We start from the raw sequence: 25,098 nt of genomic DNA, 5'->3' as shown, positions 1-25,098 counted from the left end.
GAGATGTTAATGCATAAATACCAGTCCCACACATTAGTGCCCAATCTCCCAGATTATTAGCCTTTATTATATAATTCTGCACATATTATTTAGAAGATGAATAACAGATGTAGTGTGATTTGTTAGAGTGTTTGTCTGTGGTAGTATCGGGAAAGATTGCATCAGTGATTACAGTATTCCATACAATGGGTACGGCTGAGCATAGACAGGAAGTGTTGGTCTGGCCAGGTGGGGTCACAAATGATTAATGTCTCCTCAGCTGCTCTGAGTTTGGTTGTAGTTTGTACAATGAAATGGTTCCGAGCGGTAGAGCTTTTGCACATTGGTCGGATTGTTAGCTTTGTGGCCAGATTAATGCCCTATGAATATGGTCTAGATTTCCAGTTCCAGTTTATGCATGAAAACGTCTCTGGTTGCAGCCGACACAATGTAGCGAATGTCTTTTTCCTATATCCAGTGAAACCTGTTGGACTGTGCGGGACATTTGGATTTATGTATATACAGGCTGAGGAAGTAGTAGAGTTTCTGTACACACCAGCAGATGGCTGACCACTACGAACAGCCCAGTTACTTAACCAGTGGAATGGTTTTATTGAAGATAAAGCAGTGACAGCGGTACTCACTGTTATACACACAGTTAGATGGAGAAGAACATGAGCTGAGCAGGGTGTCACACAGCGCCCCAGCTGGTGAGTGTATGTACTGTAGGTACAGGGTAGAGGTGCAGGATGCTGGAACACTGTGATATCAGCAGGTAACACTGGTCTCACATCAGCTAAGTGGAAGACTACTCTGTCTCCCACTGTGGCAATTCTCACAGGGTCTCACACAGTCTCAAGATGGCTCCACACAGGCTCAGTAGTTGCCTCAGCGGCCATCTTGGTATAGGGAATGATGCTTCCGTCGAGGTGCAGCAACATGGAGTCTGTGCATTAGCACACTCCACTTTGAACAATTTTTTACATTCATTAACATTTACTCCTATAGCGCCAGCATATTCCGTTGCGCTTTAGAATAGGAAATGTAAACAGAGCGTCCGTAGCAGGATAATGTACTGGTCTCCTCTGTTTGCAGCTGGACCAATCCTAGTGCATCTGATCAGGTTCTGGAAGCCGTCGCCTCCACGCTGCAGTCCTATCCTTTCAGTTTCCGAGGGGCCAAGATCCTGTCGGGTCAGGATGAGGGGCTTTTCTGCTGGGTCACTGCCAACTATCTCCTGGAAAAGTTTAATCAAGGTAATTCAATTCAATACTCTGTACGGTACTCCTATAGAAATTGCTGCCCTCTTGTTAGTGTGGCACTTTTAGTTCTACAGCGGGAAATGCTTCATTTGCCTACTGTACCTCTTATATAGATGTTATGCACACCAGTGCCAGCAGGAATGTACTGGTGTCTGAACGGAGAGGGATGCAAAACAAATGAACTCACAGACAGACTGGGGAATATGACATTACATACATAGAAGGTGATAGGGTAACAAAATAAACACAAAGTGAACAGAGAAGCCCAAAGGCTAAGAAACTGGGTGTCTCCCTAGTATTAGGAATGCTCAGAAGGAAAGAAGCGAGATGTTGTGATTTAATACGTAGAGAACCCGAAATGCTGTTGCTAAGGGCAACAGCAAAACCCTAAAGGGTTACCAACGGGTGTGGCAGTAAACTCCTTGGTCAGAGATGGAATAATAGACACAAGGAGAGTCTCCACAATCCTAGTCCTCACTTGCAATGCACTGGTTCAGCTTACTGCCACTAAACTGACACCTGAACACCTTGCACAGTGAGAAAGGATTTTGGCAGGCAAGTCTGAGAATACAGCCGCAATCTTGCTAGGTTCACAGAGTAGCAAAAGAACCCCAGCAGGTTAAACGACTGACTCCAGTCTTACTGCTAGGTCTGGATTGGCAGAGTGTAATACCAAATCCCAAGGCCTATTTGCAGTAAGCAACAAACAAATACAAAGTTTACACAGTACTAGCTAGCTTTCAGGAACTGACTAACCAACAAAGATTCAGCAGCATCTGCCTAACCTGAGAAGAGGGTTTATATAGCAGGTGCTGTCCACGCCCCACTCAGACCTCACAGACTGTGAGCACAAAAACCAGCACCGGATCCCCTGCCGTGCACAGAGCCTGTAACCACTGCACAGCAAAAGACCCGAACCGGAGTATCAGCTACGCTCAGGTTACTCCGCTAGCACTTGTCTCCCGGTTGCCATGACGACGTGGCAGCACAGAGCAGGAGACCCTAACAATAGAGCATTTTTCCTCTAGCGATATTGCAAAATAATTGCAGATATTATATCTCCATTGTGCATAATGGGTTTGAGCAGCTGTAATTATTTTCTAACATCATGGCCCCGTTTAGAAAGAACTGGGTGTGTCTAGTGAGAAGAACCACAGTCAGGGCCGGATTAAGGGAGGGGCGAAAGGGGCGGTCGTCCCGGGGCCCTCACACCCAGGAGCGTAGCAGTCTCCCCCCTCCCAGATTTCAATGCAGCATCCCGCGAGACTATTATATGCTTTGCAAGGAACACCTCCTCGGCAGCGCTGTTAATGAATAGCTGAGCCGCCGGGAGGGGGGAGACTACTACGCTCCTTGGTGTGGGGGGCCTAACTCCGGCATCCGCTGCACCGCCGGACGGACAGGTAACGTGTGCGCATATGTGTGTGTGTGTATGTCTGTGTGTGTTGTGTGTGTGTGTGTGTGTGTTGTGTGCAGCATGGGTGTATGTGTGTGTATATGTGTGTGTAAGGGGGGGCTCAGGGGTCTGTCATCTACTGTAGTGGGGGCCCCCACAACTTCATTGCCCGGGGCCCCCACCATGCTTAATACGGCCCTGACCACAGTCCATAGCCCCAGGCCTCGCTAATGGCTGCTTGTTCTGGATAAGGGATGGCCGTCTGCTTTCTATAGATCAGAGCCTTGGGGTAATGCAGGATGGAGGACGGAGTATTCATGAGGTGATTAATCGCTCTGTAGGGCATGAAAAGAGTCGGGACACCTGGGCGGGTTCCCTGCTCCCTGTGCCAGGAACACAGGTGAGCAGGTGATACAGGCAGTCTCCACACACCTAGGAGGTCTGGTCACAGAGTCACAGCAGGGTAACAATGGCAGAACAATCCAACGTCCAATCACAACTGGGCGCAGCTAGGACAGGTCAAACACAACTCCTAATGAACTGAGTATACAGGCCGAGGTCTGGCAGTATATGGGAACACAGGATGTGCCAGGAGAAAAGAACCTACAGCTCCATCTAGTCTCCTGGGGGGTTTTTGGGACTGGTATTTTTTTGTGGTATTAGGTTTCTTATTTTTTTTAACCTCACTAGTTTTTTGCCTGACCTGTCCTCACTACGCCTGCTGGGAGACGGCTCCACACATCGATCAGCCTTTCTGAAGAAAATCCTTCCTTTTCTTCTCTTGTTCCGCAGTACTGTATTTCCCTTTTGCTCTAGAAATCCTTTTTATATAGTTGTGATTTTTGGTTTGTTTGTTTTATTCTCCCCGCCCATCCATTAATAGTACTTTTGCTAGATATTAGTGCTGCTATCCCTCCACATGTTGTAGAACTACACACCCCACCACGCCCTGCAGCAGTTTTAGAATGTCCTAGTAGCAAGACTCTAGCAGGGCATGCTGGGATGTGTAGTTCCACAGCAGCTGGAGGGCCGCTTGTTGAATGCTCCAGCTTTACGTGTTCAGCGAAGTCTCGGCCAAGTCCATAAATACTGTTTGGCAAGGGAGGTACTTGACTGGGGCACAGTGTGTCGCTCCCTGGCCAGCCACCCCCAAGTTTTGTCCTGTGGGGTTCCCACAGCTGCCTGACTCCGGGGGAGGAATTACCCGGCTTTGCCTTATTTGCTCCGAGCTCCTGGTTTTGGGCTCCCGCACGGAGTCTCTATGGTGGTGCGGCCCAGAAGTGCAGCGAGAGAGTCATGAAGTCACCACGCAGATGAGAAGATGATTTAGCCAAGTAGGAAACAGTAAACAGAATATGGCGCAGGACGTACCCGTAAGGTCCTATAGTGAATGCCGGCGTGTCCTCAGCCTGCTACCATTACCAGGTCACTCTGTATCATCTATACTAGGGTAGTGGGATTTACCATTGTGTCAGCATCCAGGATAATATAAATAACACCTAATAGAAAGGTCTGATCTCCGCAGTACACCCGTGTTCCCCTAGTTCAGTGGTGGCCAACGCGTGGCTCTTGAGCCACATGCGGCTCTTTCTTCATTCAAATGTGGCTCCCAACACTCATGTCACGTGACCACAAGAGATCTGTAAACCGCTGCACTCCAGCCAGACATGCAGCAGCACTATGTAGACTGAGAACTGAGGGAGCCAAATACACATGGGGGAGCTGGCTGGAGTGACACAGGTGGGTGCTGGCTGGTGTGACACATGGGGGAACTGAAGTGTATTATGTGAATCTGGCTTTTCAATATATTTTATGCGGATCTGGCTTTTTCAATTATTTGTATCTGGCTTTTTCAATTAATCATTGTATTTTATGTTGGATCTGGCTTTTTCAATGTATTTTATACCAGGGGCGTGGCCTAGCAGGCACAAGGTCACACCCCATTTTTGCAAGTGCGCCTTCTGCTCGAAGTCGGCTCTTTGATGTACCTAACAAGATTTCTTGGCTCTTTGTCTCTGACTGGTTGGCCACCCCTGCCCTAGTTATTCTTTAATTGGGGAGTAGAAGTTCTGCAGCTACTAATTATATAACATGAGGTGTGAAAATCTGGAGGAGCTTCATCTACTGAAACAGGTTTCTCCTGTCACATAGTGTAACGGATATATCAGGTTCCAGGTTTCATTTCCATTCTTCTGACCCAGGAAGGGGATTATGCTGGAGGAACTGGTCAGGGATGGTCTCTGCAGAAGATGCCCATCTTGGACCTGTCATCTGTTGGTTGGGGGCAGAGCTGGATTAAGGCTGGTGGGGGCCCAGGAGCAGCGAAGTTGTAGGTGCCCCCACCAGTGTTGTACTGGAGCATGAAGGGCCCACCAGGGAATGCCGTGATAGGGCCCTTGTTTAGGCGTGTGGCCAGTCACCACAGAGGTTTGGCTAACCACTAGAGAGTGCATGGTCTGGGCCTCTTGCTATATATAGTAAGTACTGCTAGTGCAGCATAATAATGTACCAGATTAATAACAGCATCCCCATTAATGTGTGCAAGAACATTACCTCATTTATAATCAGTGCCAACTTTACATAATGACTGGGGGTGCCCACCACATTGCTGAGCATGGCATGCATAGACGTGGGTAGTGGCAGCACAAATAATGGGGGGGGGGGCTCTTGTACCCACACAACTGGCTCCATTGTCACCGATCATGTGTACACTGTGCCCTCTTCCCCCACCATATTGCTTTCACTGCCCCCTCAGTGTCCACCCGGACTATACTCTTCCCTCATGATGAAGCTTGCAATTGGTTGCCGCTGGCAACGTCTGCACTGCGCCCCTGTGGAGTGTACAATCCATCTCCTTCAATTCAATGATACCTTCCCAGGACTCTGAGATTTGAACTCTGTATACAAATTAATACATACTCCTCTGGCATTAATTGGTTATATATTATAGCATAAATTAATTAGCAAATATAAATATCCAATTATCACATTGTTTCTAAATTAAGGGGGTATTTGCTGGGCTGCTTGTTGCCCACTAGGAGTAATGTGTTCAGTGAAATAACCACCAGGACCCCCCCACCCTTTTCAGCACATCTTACCCCCAAAAAACAATGTCAACTCCAGATGGACGCGTGTGTGATATGTCTGTAGCCTGTAATAGGACAGAGGGAGACCAATCAGCCAGCCGGCACTTAGTCACAGTAATTATGTATATGTGTAAGGTTATGTGCTTGTCTGTATTAGTCTGTACCCATGTAACGTGTTGTATGTGTAACCCCTATGCAGCCCTTGTGGTGCCATATACATTAGCTGCCTATCAGTTGATGGGCTTTAAACGGGTCTTAGCTAAAACCATAACAGTTAAACACATCCCCTCTTATTCCTCCTATAATGAACACTCGATGTAATTACCAGTTAAGGTCAAAGTTTTATTAGTTTCAATCACGGCATCAAACAGCTATGGCCGCTGAAGAACAGTGATTAACGGCTGATGCACTCCACACTTCATTCGCACAAACTTAATCTATATATGAGAAATAAAGACTCGACAACTGAATTGGAGAGAAAGGGGTCAGATTTTTATTTAAGGGATTTTAAATTTTGGCTTAAAATTGGGTATGGTGGCAGGGGCAGAATGGCCTAGCTACAGGAATAACTTATGAACATAACAAACGAAATGGGCCAACTCACACAGATTTGAAAGGATGAGGCCACTTGCCCTCATCTCTGCCGAACAACTTGCAAGAGGAAAGACCAACTGCCTCCATCACTATCACCTTGAGACACTAAACCATCCCCAGAGAGGCCAAGGACTCACCTGGTCCGGTGGTGCCCTTAGACCAAACTGGTATCCACGCCTAGCCTCCTCCATCCGAAGCCAACACCGCTACTAGACAAAACAATCAAAAACACATGTGAATGACCCAAAACCCATTAAAAAGTCACCATAATGAGGACCTTCAGGAAGAATACAGACCAGTTATCAGTATGGTAAACCAACTGACCGCAGAACCCGGTAAACCAACAAACCAAACCAAGCAAACAGCAACAACCACTAATGAACAGCACTAAATGGGCGGGGCCTAACTTAGGGACAGGGGAGTGAGGGGGGATCCTTACTTGACTCAAGGCAAAAACATAAAACTTCCACCAGCCGGCTTAAGCCTGGGTTAAGAACTGGTGGTAAAACAAAAATTCCTTGAGACCCCCACCAAAGGTGGCGAGTAGCTAGTCCTCAAGTAAGGATTAAGAGCCAGACTGAAGTCTGATGTATCTCTTGTACACACCAAACTTCCATCTGCCAAGCACTTGGATTATGACCATGGACCAGCCCACTGCAGTGTCAGCCATAGTGGTGCCAATGCGAAACGAGTGTGATCCACAGTTGACAGGCGAATGACCCAGTGCCAAGATGCAAAGGTTCAAAACACAACTTAATTGCTAGCGAGTAACTGGTGATACATCAGTGTGCCTCAACCATGTACCCGCAACATCTGGACAGAGCTTCAAATAAGACACCTCCAAGACCACCGGATAAAGTCTATGATCAGGACGGTGCTCCAATGAAAATCCCAACGTCACCTACTGAGCTGGTCAGTCAGGAAACATTGCACACTCACAAATCAAACATGCGACAAAAGCAAATGAGAAACCGCTGTTCCAAATGAAGCGGCAATCTCCCAACCCAAAACACTCCATGGAAGGCCATGACAAAGGCCAATCTAAAGAGCTCTCAGACCAAGATGAACATACACCACAAACTGCCTTCGTGAGCTGCCAGAACAGCAGCCTTACAATACCAAATGCTAGATTCAAAGTAATTGACTGCCACCTCAATGCTCCCACAGATCTTCACGCAAAACATAAAGCTGAACATGTAGCAGGAGCCCAAGACCCATGAACAAGACCCTCCATGTCAGCTATATCACATGGCACACATAAGAAGAACACATTCACCAACTGGTTCCGTCAGACAAAATTTCACCCATCCAAGCAAGGAAGTGCAGTAACGATGCCATTCTCACCCCAAACACACGCTCAGAGTAAAATTATGAAAGCTACAAGTACTATAACGCAATACTCATGAGAACATGAAACAGTGGGAAAAGTTGGACTCTTTCTGCCCATTAAAAGCCAGCACAACCCTAATGTTGTTGCATCAGAATACATTGTCCGGTTCTCCAAACACACACCCCTAACTCCAGGGACACCATTACAGGGAAAATCTCAAGAAGCAAATTCCACATCAAAGCCCTCACTCACCCAATCTCCAGGCCCAGGTACTGCACGCATTCTTACATAAAAATATGTGGGGCCAAAGCTGAGGATCCGTCAATGTCAGCAATAAACTGGAGAGCCAGATGTATAACTGGCTGGAAAACCCAGATTCATATCCTCTTAACTGATAAAAAAAAATATATATCCCAAAAGAAGGTACCAAAGAATCTCCCTAGCCAGCCAAATGAAATTAAGGGACCACCGCACTTCCTCCATTATCCTGTGAGTTCTCCTACCAAACACCATATGCATAGGAAGTACCTGAGAGGTAATATTAAAACAAACCCGACATCAAACAAAAAACACCATCACTCAACCAGGCAATATTATATATATCATGGCTGCTGGTGGTGTGTCCCACGGTAATCCACGTTTCTTACCCGTCCGGCCACTTGTGTGTGCTCGGAGGGCTCAGATGCTCCAGTAGCGTGCTACCTTCATGTCCATGGGAGTGTTCTCGGGGGCAGCAGGGGCTGTGGAGCATGGTGTGCGTGACTGTGGTGGGGTTGGGGCATGCCACATGGCGCTAGTCCCACTGGGCCGGGAACATAGGCAGCACCATCTTGGTTGTTGTCAACTGACCAGACTCTGTCCAGTCCCGCTCAGCCTTTAGGTCAGCTGACACATCCAGCCAATAGTACACAGAGGTATAATGCTTCCTGCCTCTCAATGTGCAGGTTGCCAATTCCATATGTCACACAGCTCAGTGGGTGAGCCTTGTAACTGCGCTCCTCAGTGTTCACAGGTTATACCTTAGAACCTGCAGTCCTTAGTACCTCTCCAGTCCGATTCCAGTTCAGTAGTACCAGGGTCATCATTCCAGTTCCAGCCCGATCAGCACTCCAGTCCAGTCCGATACCATCTCTATACTACCAGTGTCTTCATTCCGGATCCAGCCCGATCAGCACTCCAGTTCAGTCCGATACCAGCTCTGTACTACCAGTGTCTTCATTCCGGATCCAGCCTGGTCAGCACTCCAGTTCAGTCCGATATTGCCAAGTGTTATTATTCCAGTTCTAGCCCAATCAGGGCACCAATTCTTTTCTCAGTTTCAGTGATACATCAGCTGTCCAACTCCAAGCCAAATCCATAGTGGTCTCCAGATGTTTTCTACAGTTCAGTCCTCATCCATCAGTATCAATAGTCCTAGCCCAGGAGACTCAGTCAGGGGGTCGCGTCCGGCCTGCCAGGTACAATGAAACTCAAATCCCCTTGTGGGGTTCCCTGGAGAAGACCACCGGTGGGGTAAGACTCTCCGCGCACCTGCTCTGGGTCTAGCTAACAACCTGATACCAGTTCTGATAATTCTCACAACTTCTCCTCTGTTCTACAGTCACCCTCATATCCTATAAGTAGGTATTACAGATGTAGTCACCGTAGCTATATCTTACCGTGATCGCACCTTGTTAGGCACGACCATGTGCGCGTCCGGGGCATGTACGCATCTTTCATGCGCCCCATTCACATGTATGGTAGCGGCAAATGCGGCAGCGCGGGTATGCCTGGCCTACGCTGAGAGTGCTAGTTTAGCACAGATGTGGCTACATCTGTATATCAGGCCACCAAGCTTCCGACACAGCACAAATCAAAGTATCAGTACTCCTGCCACAGTCTCAGACATATTCAAATACCAAGCTCCGACAATACGTCATCAGCCAGACTGAACCCCCAAACAATAGATGTCGAATCTAAATACGTGATAACGCAAACCGTGATTTTCTAACATAAAACACCATCCAATGTAAAACCCATAAACCTAAAGACCCGACGAATGGAGCAGCGGCTGCGAAAAACTGATTCAACATCTATTTGCCCATCAGAGCTCCATAGCCAGAGGAAAGCTCCATCTCAAAAAGCAGGACTACCCTTCTCAAAGGATGCCCCCCAGTGCTGTACATAAGATGGGCACTGGCCTGTAGGAGCACAGCGGCCTGATTCAGATGAGGCTGGAGGTACTAATATGGTATGCAGCAGGAGGCGTCACGCCTCCGGCTTGCATTACCGATCTGAGCTGCATTCTAGGATGCAGTATTGGTTCTTCTACGACACGAACAGCCATCTGCATGACCCATGAAGTCACGCAAGCCAACCGCCACATCTACTACAAAGAGACCAGGAAATATCAGACCTCAGATGGAGATCCTGGCCCCATCCCTCCCCAACAACGGCAGCGATACAAATCCGTATTGGGAAATGGAGGCTGCACATGCACAGTATGGGTCCAACACTTGTGCAAGGTTCCAAACCACTGTACTCACCAGGGGTAGATGACACAATGTACGGTGCTGTAGATCTTCATCTTCCTGCCGTACTCAGGAGATCCGCCACAGGACCGGCCTCGGGATGCAGTCTCTCCGGCACACAGGACAGCTGGGGTTTGTGTCCGTCCACTGGTAGATGCAGCTGGTGTGGTACTTGTGGCTGCAGGGCAGGACAGTCACCCGTTCTCCATGTCCAAACTCCATCAAGCAGATCACACACGCCTGTGTGGCTTCATCCTCTGTGGTATGGTGAGATGGGAAGCCGCTGATCTCTACCTCCATGACGGGAAGATTCTGCTCGTTGATCTCGGTCACCGTGGCTGGAAGATTGTGCCCGCTGATCTCTACCTCCATGGGTGGGAAATCCTGTCCGCCGATCACCATCATCATGGGTGTGAGATTCCGCATTCTGATCTCCACCAGGAAAGCCGGGAGATTCTGCGTAGTGAGCTCCACCACCATGGCCGGGAGATCCTGCCCATTCTCTGCCGGTTGATGAAAGATGAGATGAAGATGACCAGGGAGATGATCTGGGCGTGGTCTCTCTGCGGCGTCGGGAGCAGGAAGGGGAGAACGGCTTCTCTCTCTGTTCTCCCTCTGATGTCTCTGGTCCTGACGAGCTCTTCTTTCTCCTCTCCGCTCGGACCGCAGCCTCTCCTCAAACACGGTCTCCAAAGCATCATCTGAAAAGATATAACATATATTACCCATAATAAGTAGCTATAGATAACATCAACAAATCAATTGTCAATCAATAAGTTGTGTTACAGCAGTAACATTTTATATAACATTGATAGTAGTGTTACAGTGTAAGTGGCTCTGTCAGAATAACAGGGTTGCTACCTTATCTTTACAGAAAAACATTTCAGTCAAACATTATTAAACCTTTATCTGCTCCTATATGGATGAAAATAATGACACAAAGACCAACAACTCCACTTATACCAGTGATCTGACCGCTTGTAACAGCTCCATTCCCACCATAGATGACTGGCTGACATAAGCAGACTTCCTCTACTGTAGGCGACCCATATACGAAGGAACTACAAATCCCAGCAGCACCTGTACCTTTAGTTTGGACACTAACTTTAATGAAAACGCATATATAAGCAAAACTATAGCTGGCCTTAGTGCTGGGGAATATATATGTGTGATATATAGGTAGTAACGCGATCCTTAGTTTCCACTGTACGATGTGATTGGCAGAGATGAAAGGAGCGGTCTCTGTATTCCACTATAGTACATGTAGTTCATCAGGAGACTCTAGTTCTTTATGGGAATAGAGAAAGATACCTTCCTGGGCACCAGCTGTAATATAGAAGTATAAGTGCAGTAATATATGGGTATGAAGGACGGCTTGCCGTATAAGAACAATTCTTATCTATACTCATAAAGAGCTAGAGGTTCCTGATGGACAATACGTACTGTATATTTATTACACATATATATTCCCCAGCACAAAGGACAGCTATATATCTGCTTTATATTAGATGTGGGGGCTTTATCGTCCTCCTATAACAGCAGACCTAGCAGCAGGAGGAAGAGTTTGTATAAGCGCAGGGTGTCGTCTCATTTACATAATAATGCAAACACCGTGTAAACCTGATTTCAAGCAGGGTGATCAGCACTATATGGCCTATGTCAGCCAGCGATTCACGCCAAGCTGCTCGGATGTGATTGGATCTGGCCGCTAGTTTGTGTTGCCTGACGTGTGGGAATATTCATAACCACAGTGTATACCTGACATGCAGTGCCAGATTAATGTCTACATGGGCCTGGAGCTGAAATTCATGAAGGGCCTATTGTGTGTCGCTGCAAAGCTTGATTAAGGAGGGGGGGAGCGGGGGATACGTTATCCCCCCCCCCCCCCCCCCCCCATGCTTGCCATCAACCACCGGCCGATTACATGTATTTTTCTTTTATTAATGAAGACGTTCAGTGGCCTAAAGGGCCCTACACATTGGCCGATCCGCCGCCGAGCTGCCCGGCGGCAGATACGGTCGATAGGCGACTCAGCGGCGGGGGGGGGGGGGGGGGGTCAGTGACGGGGGGAGTGAAGTTTCTTCACTCCCCCCGTCACGCGGCTCCATTGAAGTGCAGGCAAATATGGACGATCTCGTCCATATTGGTCTGCATGCACAGCCGACATGGCACCAGCGATGAACGAGCGCGGGGCCGCGCATCGTTCATCGCTGGAGCCTCCACACTGCACGATATGAACATTATCTCGTTCATTAATGAACGAGATCGTTCATATCGTGCAGTGATATCGGCCAGTGTGTAGGGCTCATAAGGGCCAGGCCCCCATGTGTTCAGCGGTTTCCTCCAACTGCCATCATGCACCTTGAAGCTGAGTACCCAGCATGGCCAACTTGCATCAGTGGTGGGCACTGATTTACATTTGCCCTTTGAGGAGACCATCACACAGAAGAAGCAGTGAAGTACGGCTGTGCTCTTCTGCTGCGTAAGTGAGTTATGCACCAGGAGAGCAAGCACAACTGTCACATAACAGCAGACTCATTAAATCCCCAGCAGTGACCACCGTATATTACAGAGCATCAGTGACCACCGTATATATTACAGAGAGCATTGCAGTGACCATCATATATTAGAGGGCATTGCAGTGACCATGTATATTACAGAGAGCATCACAGTGACCACCGTATATTAGAGGGCATCAGTGACAACCATATTATGCAGAAAGCATCAGTGACCACCGTATATTACAGAGAGCATCAGTGATCACCGTATATTACAGAGAGCATCAGTGATCACCATATTATACAGAGAGCATCAGTGATCACCGTATATTACAGAGAGCATTGCAGTAACCATCATATATTAGAGGGCATTGCAGTGACCACGTATATTACAGAGAGCACTGCAGTGACCATGTATATTACAGAGAGCACTGCAGTGACCATGTATATTACAGAGAGCATCACAGTGACCACCGTATATTAGAGGGCATCAGTGACAACCATATTATGCAGAAAGCATCAGTGACCACCGTATATTACAGAGAGCATCAGTGATCACCGTATATTACAGAGAGCATCAGTGACCACCATATTATACAGAGAGCATCAGTGATCACCGTATATTACAGAGAGCATCAGTGACCACCGAATTATACAGAGAGCATCAGTGATCACAGTATATTACAGAGAGCACCAGTGACCACCGTATTATACAGAGAGCATCAGTAATCACCGTATATTACAGAGAGCATCAGTGACCACCGTATTATACAGAGAGCATCAGTGACCACCGTATATTACAGAGAGCATTGCAGTAACCATCATATATTAGAGGGCATTGCAGTGACCATGTATATTACAGAGAGCACTGCAGTGACCATGTATATTACAGAGAGCATCACAGTGACCACCGTATATTAGATCAGTGACAACCATATTATGCAGAAAGCATCAGTGACCACCGTATATTACAGAGAGCATCAGTGACCACCGGATATTACAGAGAGCATCAGTGACCACCGTATATTACAGAGAGCATCAGTGACCACCATGTTATACAGAGAGCATCAGTGATCACCGTATATTACAGAGAGCATCAGTGACCACCGAATTATACAGAGAGCATCAGTGATCACAGTATATTACAGAGAGCACCAGTGACCACCGTATTATACAGAGAGCATCAGTAATCACCGTATATTACAGAGAGCATCAGTGACCACCGTATTATACAGAGAGCATCAGTGATCACCGTATATTACAGAGGGCATCAGTGACCACCATATTATACAGAGAGCATCAGTGATCACCGTATATTACAGAGGGCATCAGTGACCACCATATTATACAGAGAGCATCAGTGACCACCGTATATTACAGAGAGCATCAGTGACCACCGTATATTACAGAGAGCACCAGTGACCACCGTATTATACAGAGAGCATCAGTAATCACCGTATATTACAGAGAGCATCAGTGACCACCGTATTATACAGAGAGCATCAGTGATCACCGTATATTACAGAGGGCATCAGTGACCACCATATTATACAGAGAGCATCAGTGATCACCGTATATTACAGAGGGCATCAGTGACCACCATATTATACAGAGAGCATCAGTGACCACCGTATATTACAGAGAGCATCAGTGACCACCGTATATTACAGAGAGCATCAGTGACCACCATGTTATACAGAGAGCATCAGTGATCACCGTATATTACAGAGAGCATCAGTGACCACCATATTATACAGAGAGCATCAGTGATCACCGTATATTACAGAGAGCATCAGTGACAACCATATTATACAGAGAGCATCAGTGATCACCGTATATTACAGAGAGCATCAGTGACAACCATGTTATACAGAGAGCATCAGTGACCACCGTATATTACAGAGAGCATCAGTGACCACCGTATTATACAGGGAGCATCAGTGATCACCATATATTACAGAGAGCATCAGTGACAACCATATTATACAGAGAGCATCAGTGACCACTATATAGTACAGAGAGCATCAGTGACCACCGTATTATACAGAGAGCATCAGAGATCACCATATATTACAGAGAGCATCAGTTACCACCGTATTATACAGAGAGCATCAGTGACCACCGTATATTACAGAGAGCATCATTGACCACCATATTATACAGAGAGCATCACTGACCACTGTATATTACAGAGAGCATTGGCGACCACCATATATTATAGAAAGCATTACAGTGACCACAGTATATTACAGAGATCATTGTAGTGACCATGTATATTAAAGAGATCATCAGTGACCACCATATATTACAGAGATCATCAGTGACCACTATATATTACAGAGAGCATCACAGCAGGGACCCCTGGAATGGGATAAATCAGACATCAAGCTGTAGGCAGATCTATAGAGAGACAGACAGACAGGGAGGTACAAAGGAGCAGTGTTACCTCTAAACACAGAACCTTCTCTTTATTACCTGTGTTAGGAAAATTTATCAACCACCAAAACGTGCAGAATTTACACAGAACTTTTTCTAGAAATGCCTATTATAGGAGCACACTCCATTGCACTCCATAGGTATGGTCCATTTAAATGTTCTGCTATCCTCTAAGAGTGTGTCAATAGTTATCTTTACTGCCATGCAGAGGTATAACTGGGGTTGATGGCGCCCAGGGCAAATAAAAAATTGGTGCCCGCGCCAACTATATAGTACCCAGAACATCGCACTGGGATGCACACACCGGACACAGAGCAATTGTCATTCCTGTTAAAAGCCCTGACATACAGAGCAAGGAACCTCCAGTAAGGGAGGGCAACAAAGATGCATGGGACGGAGAGAGCAAGAGACACCTAGGACAGAGAGAGAGCGATAGACGCCTGGGACAGAGAGAGAGCGAGAGACACATGGGGCAGAGAGAGACAGATACACCTGGGGCAGAGAGAGAGAGTCAGAAACACCTGGGGCAGAAAGAGAGTCAGAGACACCTGGAACAGAGAGAGATATGGAACAGAGAGAGAGAGACGTAAAGCAGAGAAAGAGAGATGTGGAGCAGAGAGAGAGAGAGAGAGACATGGAGCAGAGAAAGTGAGAGCTGTGGAGCAGAACAAGAGACACTTGGGGCAGAGAGAGAGAGAGAGCAAGAGATACCTGGAGCAAAGGAAGAGCAAGAGACACCTGGTGCATAGAGTGAGTGAGAGACTCCTGGTATGGAGAGAGAGAGACAACTGAGGCAGAGAGAGAGTGAGAGACTCCTGGAGTAGAGAGAGAGTGAGAGACACCTGGAGCAGAGAGACGTGGAGCAGAGAGAAAGCGAGGGACATCCAGGGCAGAGAAAAAGCAAGGGACACCTGGAGCAGAGAGAGAGAGAAACACCTGGAGCAGAGAGGGAGAACAAGAGACATCTGAAGCGGAGAGAGATGTGGAGCAGGGAGAGTGAGAAAGAGAGCTGTGGATCAGAGAGAGAGAGAGAGAGAGAGTGAAAGAGCAAGAGATGTGGAGCAGAGGGAGAGGAAGAGACACCTGCAGCAGATAGAGAGGCGTGGAGCAGAGATCTATAGACACCTGGGCCAGAGAGAGAGAGAGAGAAAGAGAGACACCTGGAGCAGAGAGAGAGAGCAAGAGATGTGGAGCAGACGGAGAGAAACCTGGAGCAGAGAGTGATCAAGAAACATCTGGAGCAAAGAGAGAGGAAGAGACACCTGGAGCAGAGAGAGAGCGAGAGACACCTGGAGCAGAGCAGAGAGAGGGACGTGGAACAGAGAGCTAGAGACACCTTGGCCAGAGAGAGAGAGAGAGAGAGAGAGAGTAGGAGACACCTGGAGCAGAGAGAGAGACACCTGGAGCAGAGAGAGAGACACCTGGAGCAGAGAGAGAGACATGGAGCAGAAAGACAGAGACACCTGGAGCAGAGAGAGAAAGAGCAAGAGACACCTGGAGCAGAGAGAGAGAGAGAGTGAGAGACACCTGAAGCAGAGAGAGAGAGAGAGACACGGAGCAGAGAGAGAGAGAGACACCTAGACCAGAGAGAGAGAGAGACACTTGGCGCAGAGAGAAGCGAATGACAGAGACACCTGGTGCAGAGAGAGACACATGGAGTAAAGAGAGAGAGAGAGAGTAAGAGACGTAGAGCAGCGAGAGAGACACATGGAGCAGAGAGAAAGAAACACTCGGAGCAGGGAGAGACACCTGGAGCAGAAAGAGAGAGAGAGACCAGGAACAGACAGAGAAAGAGAGACCTGTGGCAGTTAGAGAGTGACAGTGAATGAGGAAATTAATCTTAGGAGTGTAGGTGAGGCAGTAAATGAGGGATGGGATAATGAGAAGTGGAACGGCAGGCAGAGTGGTACTGATGATGGGAGTGTGACAGGCTGGATGGAGTACAGGACATCGGAGGTGGGTGATGGCTATATGGTGGCCCGATAAATGCAGACGCTGGCCCCTTATACTCAAACACCTTCTCTGCTTACCCCACACCTGGCTGTAGCAGCTTCCGCTCTCTTCCTTAAAAGCCTTCTGCGGTTCCATCGTGGCAACGGCGGGGGGGGGGGGGGGGGGGGTCTGAGGAGTCAGAACACTAGCACAGTCAGCGGCTGCCCTTCCTCCAGGTCCCGGCACATTTCTTACGCTATTTCAGCAGCTCCCTTCTGACCGCTGCTCTGACCAATGACTGCCCCTTCCTTTTAGAGCTCACAGGTCTGCGGGCGTTGCATACCCCAGATTGATGCTTTGCGCTGGCCCTGGGCTCCAGCGCCCAACATGCCCTGCTCGCTCTGCCATCGTTACACCACTGCTGCCATAATGCTGCCACCAGATACCCCTCTAGATGTGGAGCGTAAATGACAACAGCAGCTGAAGATGCCAATCAGCAGCTGCAGTACACCCCACACCACTGTTTGGCGGCATTTAAAAAAAAAAAAAAAAAGTACAGGACTGGCAGCAGAAGCAGTAGGCCTTCAGATGAAGCAGGGAGAGGGAGACAATGCTGCGCGGAGTGCGCGCTGTCCAGTGGGCGAAGCTTCGAGTAATGGCTGATGGGGTTCTCATCAGCGGGAGGACCAGGGGGCGGAGCTTAGTATTTTCCGGGGATGGTGCTTCAAGTGAAGTGGAACTCAGGAGCGGATGGACCAGGGGGAGGGGCTTAGCATGACTCTGGGGTGGAGCTTCAGGTGATGGGAACTCAGGAGCGGAAGAACTAGGGGATGGAGCTTATAATGGTCCGTGGGGACAGCTTTGGATGCTGTGGGCGAGGAATTAGTGAGAGGAACAGGTAGAGCTGCAGACGGACTAAGGGGGCGGAGCGAATTGCGGTCTGGGGGAGGAGCTTATCGTGGAGGGAACAGGTGAGAGGAACAGGAAGAGTTGCAGACAGACTAAGGGGGCGGAGCTAATTGCGGTCTGGGGGCGGGGCTTATCGTGGAGGGAACTGGTGAGAGGAACAGCCAGGTACAGCTGCAGACGGGCTAAGGGGGCGGAGCTTATCGCTGACCTGGTGCACGGGGTTGGTTGTGCAGCGATGCTAGCGGCTGGAGAGGGGATAGGCAAACCTTTGCCTGCTTGTAACTGGACGCAAACGGGAGAATGCTTGTGATGACAGGTGAAAAGTTTTTTTCCTCTGTCAACACTATCTGCGCTTCATGGATTCCTGTGGGCCTATTTTCAGTGGGGGGCCTGGAGCTGCAGCTCCATCCGCCCCATTGTTAATCCGGCCCTGCTGACATGTATAGAAGGACAGATTTGGGTATTTGTAATGTAATTCTCAGAGACAGAGGTGAAAACAATCCTTTAGTAACTGGCAATACAGACGCCTCAGATGCAGCATTGTTGTATTGTCTTCTTATTACTCAGGGGTCACTTACCTGCTACAGATGCTATTCAGGCCTTCTGCAACGTGTCAGAACGTGGCCCCTGTGCAGCACTAGAACGTGGCCCCCGTACAGCACTAGAACGTGGCCCCTGTACAGCACTAGAATGTGTTCCCCTGTACAGCACTAGAATGTGGCCCCCGTACAACACTAGAACGTGGCCCCCGTACAGCACTAGAATGTGGCCCCTGTACAGCACTAGAATGTGGCCCCTGTACAGCACTAGAATGTGGCCCCTGTACAGCACTAGAAAGTGGTCCCTGTACAGCACTAGAACGTGGCCCCTGTACAGCACTAGAACGTGGCCCCTGTACAGCACTAGAACGTGGCCCCTGTACAGCACTAGAACGTGGCCCCTGTACAGCACTAGAACGTGGCCCCTGAACAGCACTAGAACGTGGCCCCTGTACAGCACTAGGACGTGGCCCCTGTACAGCACTAGGAGGTGACCCCTGTACAGCACTAGAATGTGGCCCCTGTGCAGCACTAGAACATGTTCCCCTGTACAGCACTAGAACGTGGCCCCTGTACAGCACTAGGATGTGGCCCCTGTACAGCACTAGAACGTGGCCCCTGTACAGCACTAGGATGTGGCCCCTGTACAGCACTGGAACGTGGCCCCTGTATAGCACTAGCACGTGGCCCCTGTACAGCACTAGCACGTGGCCCCTGTACAGAACTAGCACGTGGCCCCTGTACAGCACTAGAATGTGACCCCTGTACAACACTAGAACGTGGCCCCTGTGCAGCACTAGAACATGTTCCCCTGTACAGCACTAGGATGTGGCCCCTGTACAGCACTAGAACGTGGCCCCTGTACAGCACTAGGATGTGGCCCCTGTACAGCACTGGAACGTGGCCCCTGTATAGCACTAGCACGTGGCCCCTGTACAGCACTAGCACGTGGCCCCTGTACAGAACTAGCACGTGGCCCCTGTACAGCACTAGAATGTGACCCCTGTACAACACTAGAACGTGGCCCCTGTACAGCACTGCTGTGGTATTGCTCATGGAAAAACTTCATATCACCCTGGTGGATCACGCGGCTCTGGCAAGCACTAGAACGTGGCCCCTGTACAGCACTAGAACGTGACCCCTGTACAGCACTAGAATGTGGCCCCTGTGCTGCACTAGCACGTGTCCCTTGTGTGGCACTAGAATGTGGCCCCTCTGCGGCACTAAAACGTGGCTCTGTGCGTCACTAGAATGTGGCCCCTGTGCAGCAGTAGAATGTGGCCCCTACGCTGCACTAGAATGTGGCCCCTGTACAGCACTAGGACGTGGCCCCTGTACAGCATTAGAACGTGGCCCCTGTACAGCACTAGGACGTGACCCCTGTACAGCACTAGGACGTGGCCCCTGTACAGCACTAGAACGTGACCCCTGTACGGCACTAGAACGTGGCCCCTGTACAGCACTAGGACGTGGCCCCTGTACAGCACTAGGACGTGGCCCCTGTACAGCACTAGCACGTGGCCCCTGTACAGCACTAGAACGTGACCCCTGTACGGCACTAGAACGTGGCCCCTGTACACCACTAGGACGTGGCCCCTGTACAGCACTAGGACGTGGCCCCTGTACAGCACTAGAACGTGACCCCTGTACGGCACTAGAACGTGACCCCTGTACGGCACTAGAACGTGGCCCCTGTGCTGCACTAGCACGTGTCCCTTGTGTGGCACTAGAATGTGGCCCCTCTGCGGCACTAAATCGTGGCTCTGTGCGTCACTAGAATGTGGCCCCTGTGCAGCAGTAGAACGTGGCCCCTACGCTGCACTAGAATGTGGCCCCTGTACAGCACTAGGACGTGGCCCCTGTACAGCACTAGAACGTGGCCCCTGTACAGCACTAGGACGTGGCCTCTGTGCAGCACTAGAATGTGGCCCCTGTACAGCACTAGCACGTGGCCCCTGTACAGCACTAGAACGTGGCCCCTGTACAGCACTAGAACGTGGCCCCTGTACAGCACTAGAACGTGACCCCTGTACAGCACTAGAATGTGGCCCCTGTGCTGCACTAGCACGTGTCCCTTGTGTGGCACTAGAATGTGGCCCCTCTGCGGCACTAAAACCTGGCTCTGTGCGTCACTAGAATGTGGCCCCTGTGCAGCAGTAGAATGTGGCCCCTACGCTGCACTAGAATGTGGCCCCTGTACAGCACTAGAATGTGGCCCCTGTACAGCACTAGGACGTGGCCCCTGTACAGCACTAGAACGTGGCCCCTGTACAGCACTAGGACGTGACCCCTGTACAGCACTAGGACGTGGCCCCTGTACGGCACTAGAACGTGACCCCTGTACGGCACTAGAACGTGGCCCCTGTACAGCACTAGCACGTGGCCCCTGTACGGCACTAGAACGTGACCCCTGTACGGCACTAGAACGTGGCCCCTGTACGGCACTAGGACGTGGCCCCTGTACAGCACTAGGATGTGGCCTCTGTACGGCACTAGAACGTGACCCCTGTACGGCACTAGAACGTGACCCCTGTACGGCACTAGAACGTGACCCCTGTACGGCACTAGAACGTGACCCCTGTACGGCACTAGAACGTGGCCCCTGTGCTGCACTAGCACGTGTCCCTTGTGTGGCACTAGAATGTGGCCCCTCTGCGGCACTAAATCGTGGCTCTGTGCGTCACTAGAATGTGGCCCCTGTGCAGCAGTAGAACGTGGCCCCTACGCTGCACTAGAACGTGGCCCCTGTACAGCACTAGGACGTGGCCCCTGTACAGCACTAGAACGTGGCCCCTGTACAGCACTAGGACGTGGCCTCTGTGCAGCACTAGAATGTGGCCCCTGTACAGCACTAGCACGTGGCCCCTGTACAGCACTAGGACGTGGCCCCTGTACAGCACTAGCACGTGGCCCCTGTACAGCACTAGAACGTGGCCCCCGTACGGCACTGCTGTGGTATTGCTCATGGAGAAACTTCATATCACCCAGGCGGATCACGCGGCTCTGACAAGCTGACAAATGCATATAAGCATCTTACCCAGAGATGACACCTTTGTGAACACATATAGGGGGGAATTCATGTTTGCACGCATTCACCGATGTTCAGGAAACATTGCAGACTGCGCACGTGCAGCGATCACACTGCGCACGCACCAAGGGACCTATGTAATCGCACTCACAGTGAGGACTTATTTACAGAGTGATTGACAGGAGCGGACCGTTTGGGAGTAATGGGAACTGGCGGCAAAACGCAGGAGTATCATGGCTGTTTTTGCGGCATGCATCTGCATTCTGCTGCACGCAGATAAACATGGTGCCAACGTCGGTATTATGGCGGCAAGTCTGCGTAGCCATAGGGCTGCCCTTACAGTCAGTGTTCCGCGTTCCTGCGTATAGGCTATGAATGTGTACGCAGTTGTGAATAGTTTGAGATTGCGTCTTTATGCGTCTCTTGTTCTTTCAGGGCGGCAGCGTCACTTGGTAACATAAGCAGCTCCATAGCCTAAAGCATGTGCGCACAAACATGAATCACCCCCATAGTGCTGGAACTCTCAGGACATCTTCTTATTACAATTGCGTAACACCTGAAGACAAGTATCATGGCGGGAAACTCACCCTAAAGATCACTGTGACATCACTATAACACAGATGTGTAACCTGCAGACTACAATCCCGAGGACACCGTGTGACAATGACATGTACAGTAGCTGCTCTCAGAACACACATTGTGGGAAATGGTAAAAGCAGCGCATTGCAAAGTCCCAACACACAATCATATTGTGCATTATTGTAACGTGTCCTCAGTGTAAGAGATGGAGCAATATGACACGTCTGGGCGTTACTTACACACTGGACCCATGCTTAGGGCAGAACAGTAGAGTAAGACGGGTGTATGTAGCTTTATATACATGTAGAGTAAACCATTAATAACTAACACCACAAGTAATACACATTGGTAATGCATACCTCCCAACTTTGATACTTCGCCGCGCGCTCCCGAAAAGGGGCGTGACCTACGAAAAGGGGGCGTGGCTTCGCGGGAGGACCCGCGATCTCGAGCCACGCCCCCCGTTTTCGTCACTGAGGGGGCATGCCCAGCGCTCTGTGAGCCGCTGGCATGTCCCCTCTCCCTCTGTCTCCAGTAAATAGACGCTATGCGCACAGCGTCTATTCACCGCTGCTCTGCTAAGCAGAGCAGCGATTGACAGAGTCTCCCAACTGACCCCCCCACCGCGGGACACTGTGGCCCGCGGGTGGGACAGCGGGACAGTCCCCAAAAAACGGGACTGTCCCGCGAAAATCGGGACAGTTGGGAGGTATGGTAATGCTGTACATGTAAGATTGTCACACTACAACACAATGACAGATAATAGAGACTGTAAATCATTTTATTTGCCAGAGTAAAGTAGATCTGAAGATTCCCCAATCTGCGCCCATACAGTACAGATATATGTCAGTGATCTGCAGATCATTCTTAGTAAATACAGATCCGCTGACTCTGGACAGGCTCATCATTATACTAGAAGCGGTCTGCAAATCTGCTGATTGTTCCCATAAACCCCACATGTGATCCCCACACATTATAGATTTAGGTTACACACTCATCTGCAAAATGCCAAATTGTCCCAATTCATTGCTGATGTATGGGGGCCACATCTCCAAATGCCGCCCGCGTGCCACACAGGGTAAGGTGACATGGGGGGAGATGTATCAGTGCTTGGAGAGAGATAAAGTACCAGCCAATCAGCTGTGATCTGTCATGTGACAGGCTGTGTTTAAAAAATGACAGTTAGGAGCTGATTGGCTGGTACTTTATCTTCATCAACTTTATCTCTGTCCAAGTCTTAGTACATAGATCTTTTTGGGGCCATCTATCATGAGTTTTAGCTATTTTAACCCATTGCATATGATAATGTGCTCCAGCCAATCAGCTACCAACTGTCATTTTTCAAACACACGACAGGAGCTGATTGGCTGGAGCACCGTTTATCATATACAATGAATTTTAAATAGCTAAAACTCATTGATAAATGGGCCCCTTTATCTCTCTCCAAGTCTTAGTACATAGACCTTTTATATCTCTCCCCAAGCTTTCATGAATGCACCCAGAGTATAAGGCAGGACATATAGGTGATGTGCAGCTCACTCCAACTGCCACCCGCATCCCACACAGGGTGAGAGGACATAGGGGAGATTTATCACAGCGTGTAGAAAGGTAAAGTGGGGAGAGATAAAGTACCAGCCAGTCAGCTCCTGTCATTTTTAATGACAGTTAGAAGCTGATCGTTTGGTACTTCATCTCTCTCCAAGCTCTGATAAATCTCCCCCTTACAGTAGATTGGAATCACTCCCCCAAATATTTCACTCACCAGGATCTCCATGACGGCTCCTCCACCGCCTCTGGTCCTCGAGGAGCCGCCTCAGTTCTCTCCGGCTCATCTCCGATGTCAAAAATAAACACAAAATAAATAAAAAAAAGTCCAGAAAAACACAGATTTTATGGTGCTCCGAACAGTAGGATACCGCAGGTAATACGCTGGAAGTAATACACTAGTTGCCGAAACAGACTAGCTCGCCCTTCCAGAGGCCAGACTCTAGCATCAGCCACAAAAGCTTCAACTGAAGAAATGCCACTGATGCTACTGTGCGCTGGGCAGTTATACCATGGCAAGATGGCCGACCTGCATTCAGGCGGCCATATTTCTTTCTGGCATGGGCAGCTACTGAGTATCTGTATTCCCATGAATTGTGCCGACTATTGCTGCTAAATACTTTACACAGTATTACTACTAACATTACAATAAATCCCGCCCACTACCCCATAAGCACCTCCCCCTGCGAGGCCGCAAGTTGGGGCTGTGTGTGTGCAATAGTGACAGTTGGCTGGTATGCCTCATGGTAACGTCTCATCTCTGTCCCATTGCTATCACAGCTCTATCCCAAATCATCTCTCATCAGTCTGCAACATACTAATCCATAGGCTCCAATTAATACTGTAGTAACTTGCAATTTTTTTCCCTTTATCTAAAATGTACACCTTAAGGTAATTGATGTTATAATGTGCACTAATGAGGAAAATCGGGTTGTGCGTCAGATTAATGGCAAGAGAGAAACCATTTTTATAACATTGAAAATGACAATTGTGGGAACAATGAGATTGTGTAAGAGTGGTTTTGGCATTTTCATGTATTTCTAAAAAAAAAAAAAAAAACTTAAAATATGTTCTGTTCTAAGTTTTTGTTTTGTTTTTTTGTCTTTGGTGTCTGGTGGAGAGACGTCATGGAGTCTGCAGGTGTTTGTGCGGCTGAGTTTTGCACATCTGCTTTTTTTTCACCTGTTTTGTTTGTTTAAAATGCATTTTACTGACGTGGGACTGAAGAACCATTAGTGGTGGATTGTCTGGCCCGTAAACACATCCAGGAGCTTGGTCATCCGCCGTACAGTCCTGACTTGGCCCCTGCGACTTCTTCATGTTCCCTCGAATCAGGAGGAAGATGTGTAGGATTGGTTTTGGGTCACCAGAAGCTGCAGTGAAGCCCTGCATCCAGCGTGTAGAAGACAAACCTGCTGCGGACTGGTCAGGGTGCGTCACTAATCGGTTTCAGCGGATGCACATACCCAAACCCA

The 25,098-nt window shown here is 49.0% G+C and overlaps 2 protein-coding genes across 2 annotated transcripts in view; one reads left to right on the top strand and one right to left on the bottom strand.

The window, feature by feature from the left end:
- The first annotated feature begins 288 nt into the window (after positions 1 to 288).
- NPDC1 (neural proliferation, differentiation and control 1) overlaps positions 289 to 25,098 on the top strand; it is a 221,691-nt gene continuing 196,881 nt past the window's right edge. The window contains exons 1-2 of the mRNA XM_063938483.1: positions 289 to 473; positions 1,075 to 1,235. Coding sequence (XP_063794553.1) covers positions 289 to 473; positions 1,075 to 1,235 — 346 coding nt within the window. The remainder of the gene's footprint in view (positions 474 to 1,074; positions 1,236 to 25,098) is intronic.
- LOC134948331 (RING finger protein 44-like) lies at positions 7,778 to 24,256 on the bottom strand. The gene is made up of 2 exons (XM_063936253.1): positions 23,841 to 24,256; positions 7,778 to 10,858 (listed from the first exon to the last, which is right to left on the bottom strand). The coding sequence occupies exons 1-2, from the start codon at positions 23,908 to 23,910 to the stop codon at positions 10,227 to 10,229; spliced, it is 702 nt and encodes a 233-aa protein (XP_063792323.1). The 5' UTR covers positions 23,911 to 24,256; the 3' UTR covers positions 7,778 to 10,226.

The sequence above is a fragment of the Pseudophryne corroboree genome, chromosome 8 (genome assembly GCF_028390025.1).
Source record: "Pseudophryne corroboree isolate aPseCor3 chromosome 8, aPseCor3.hap2, whole genome shotgun sequence".
In the NCBI taxonomy this organism is placed as follows: domain Eukaryota; kingdom Metazoa; phylum Chordata; class Amphibia; order Anura; family Myobatrachidae; genus Pseudophryne; species Pseudophryne corroboree.
This window is presented reverse-complemented; position numbering and strand designations above follow the sequence as displayed.

Bases quoted from the DNA above. Each gene is read 5' to 3' on its own strand.
- LOC134948331 (XM_063936253.1), bottom strand. From the start codon at position 23,910: ATGAGCCGGAGAGAACTGAGGCGGCTCCTCGAGGACCAGAGGCGGTGG. The intron at 10,859-23,840 runs GTGAGTGAAATA...ATATCTTTTCAG, and splicing joins GAGCCGTCATGGAGATCCTG to ATGATGCTTTGGAGACCGTG.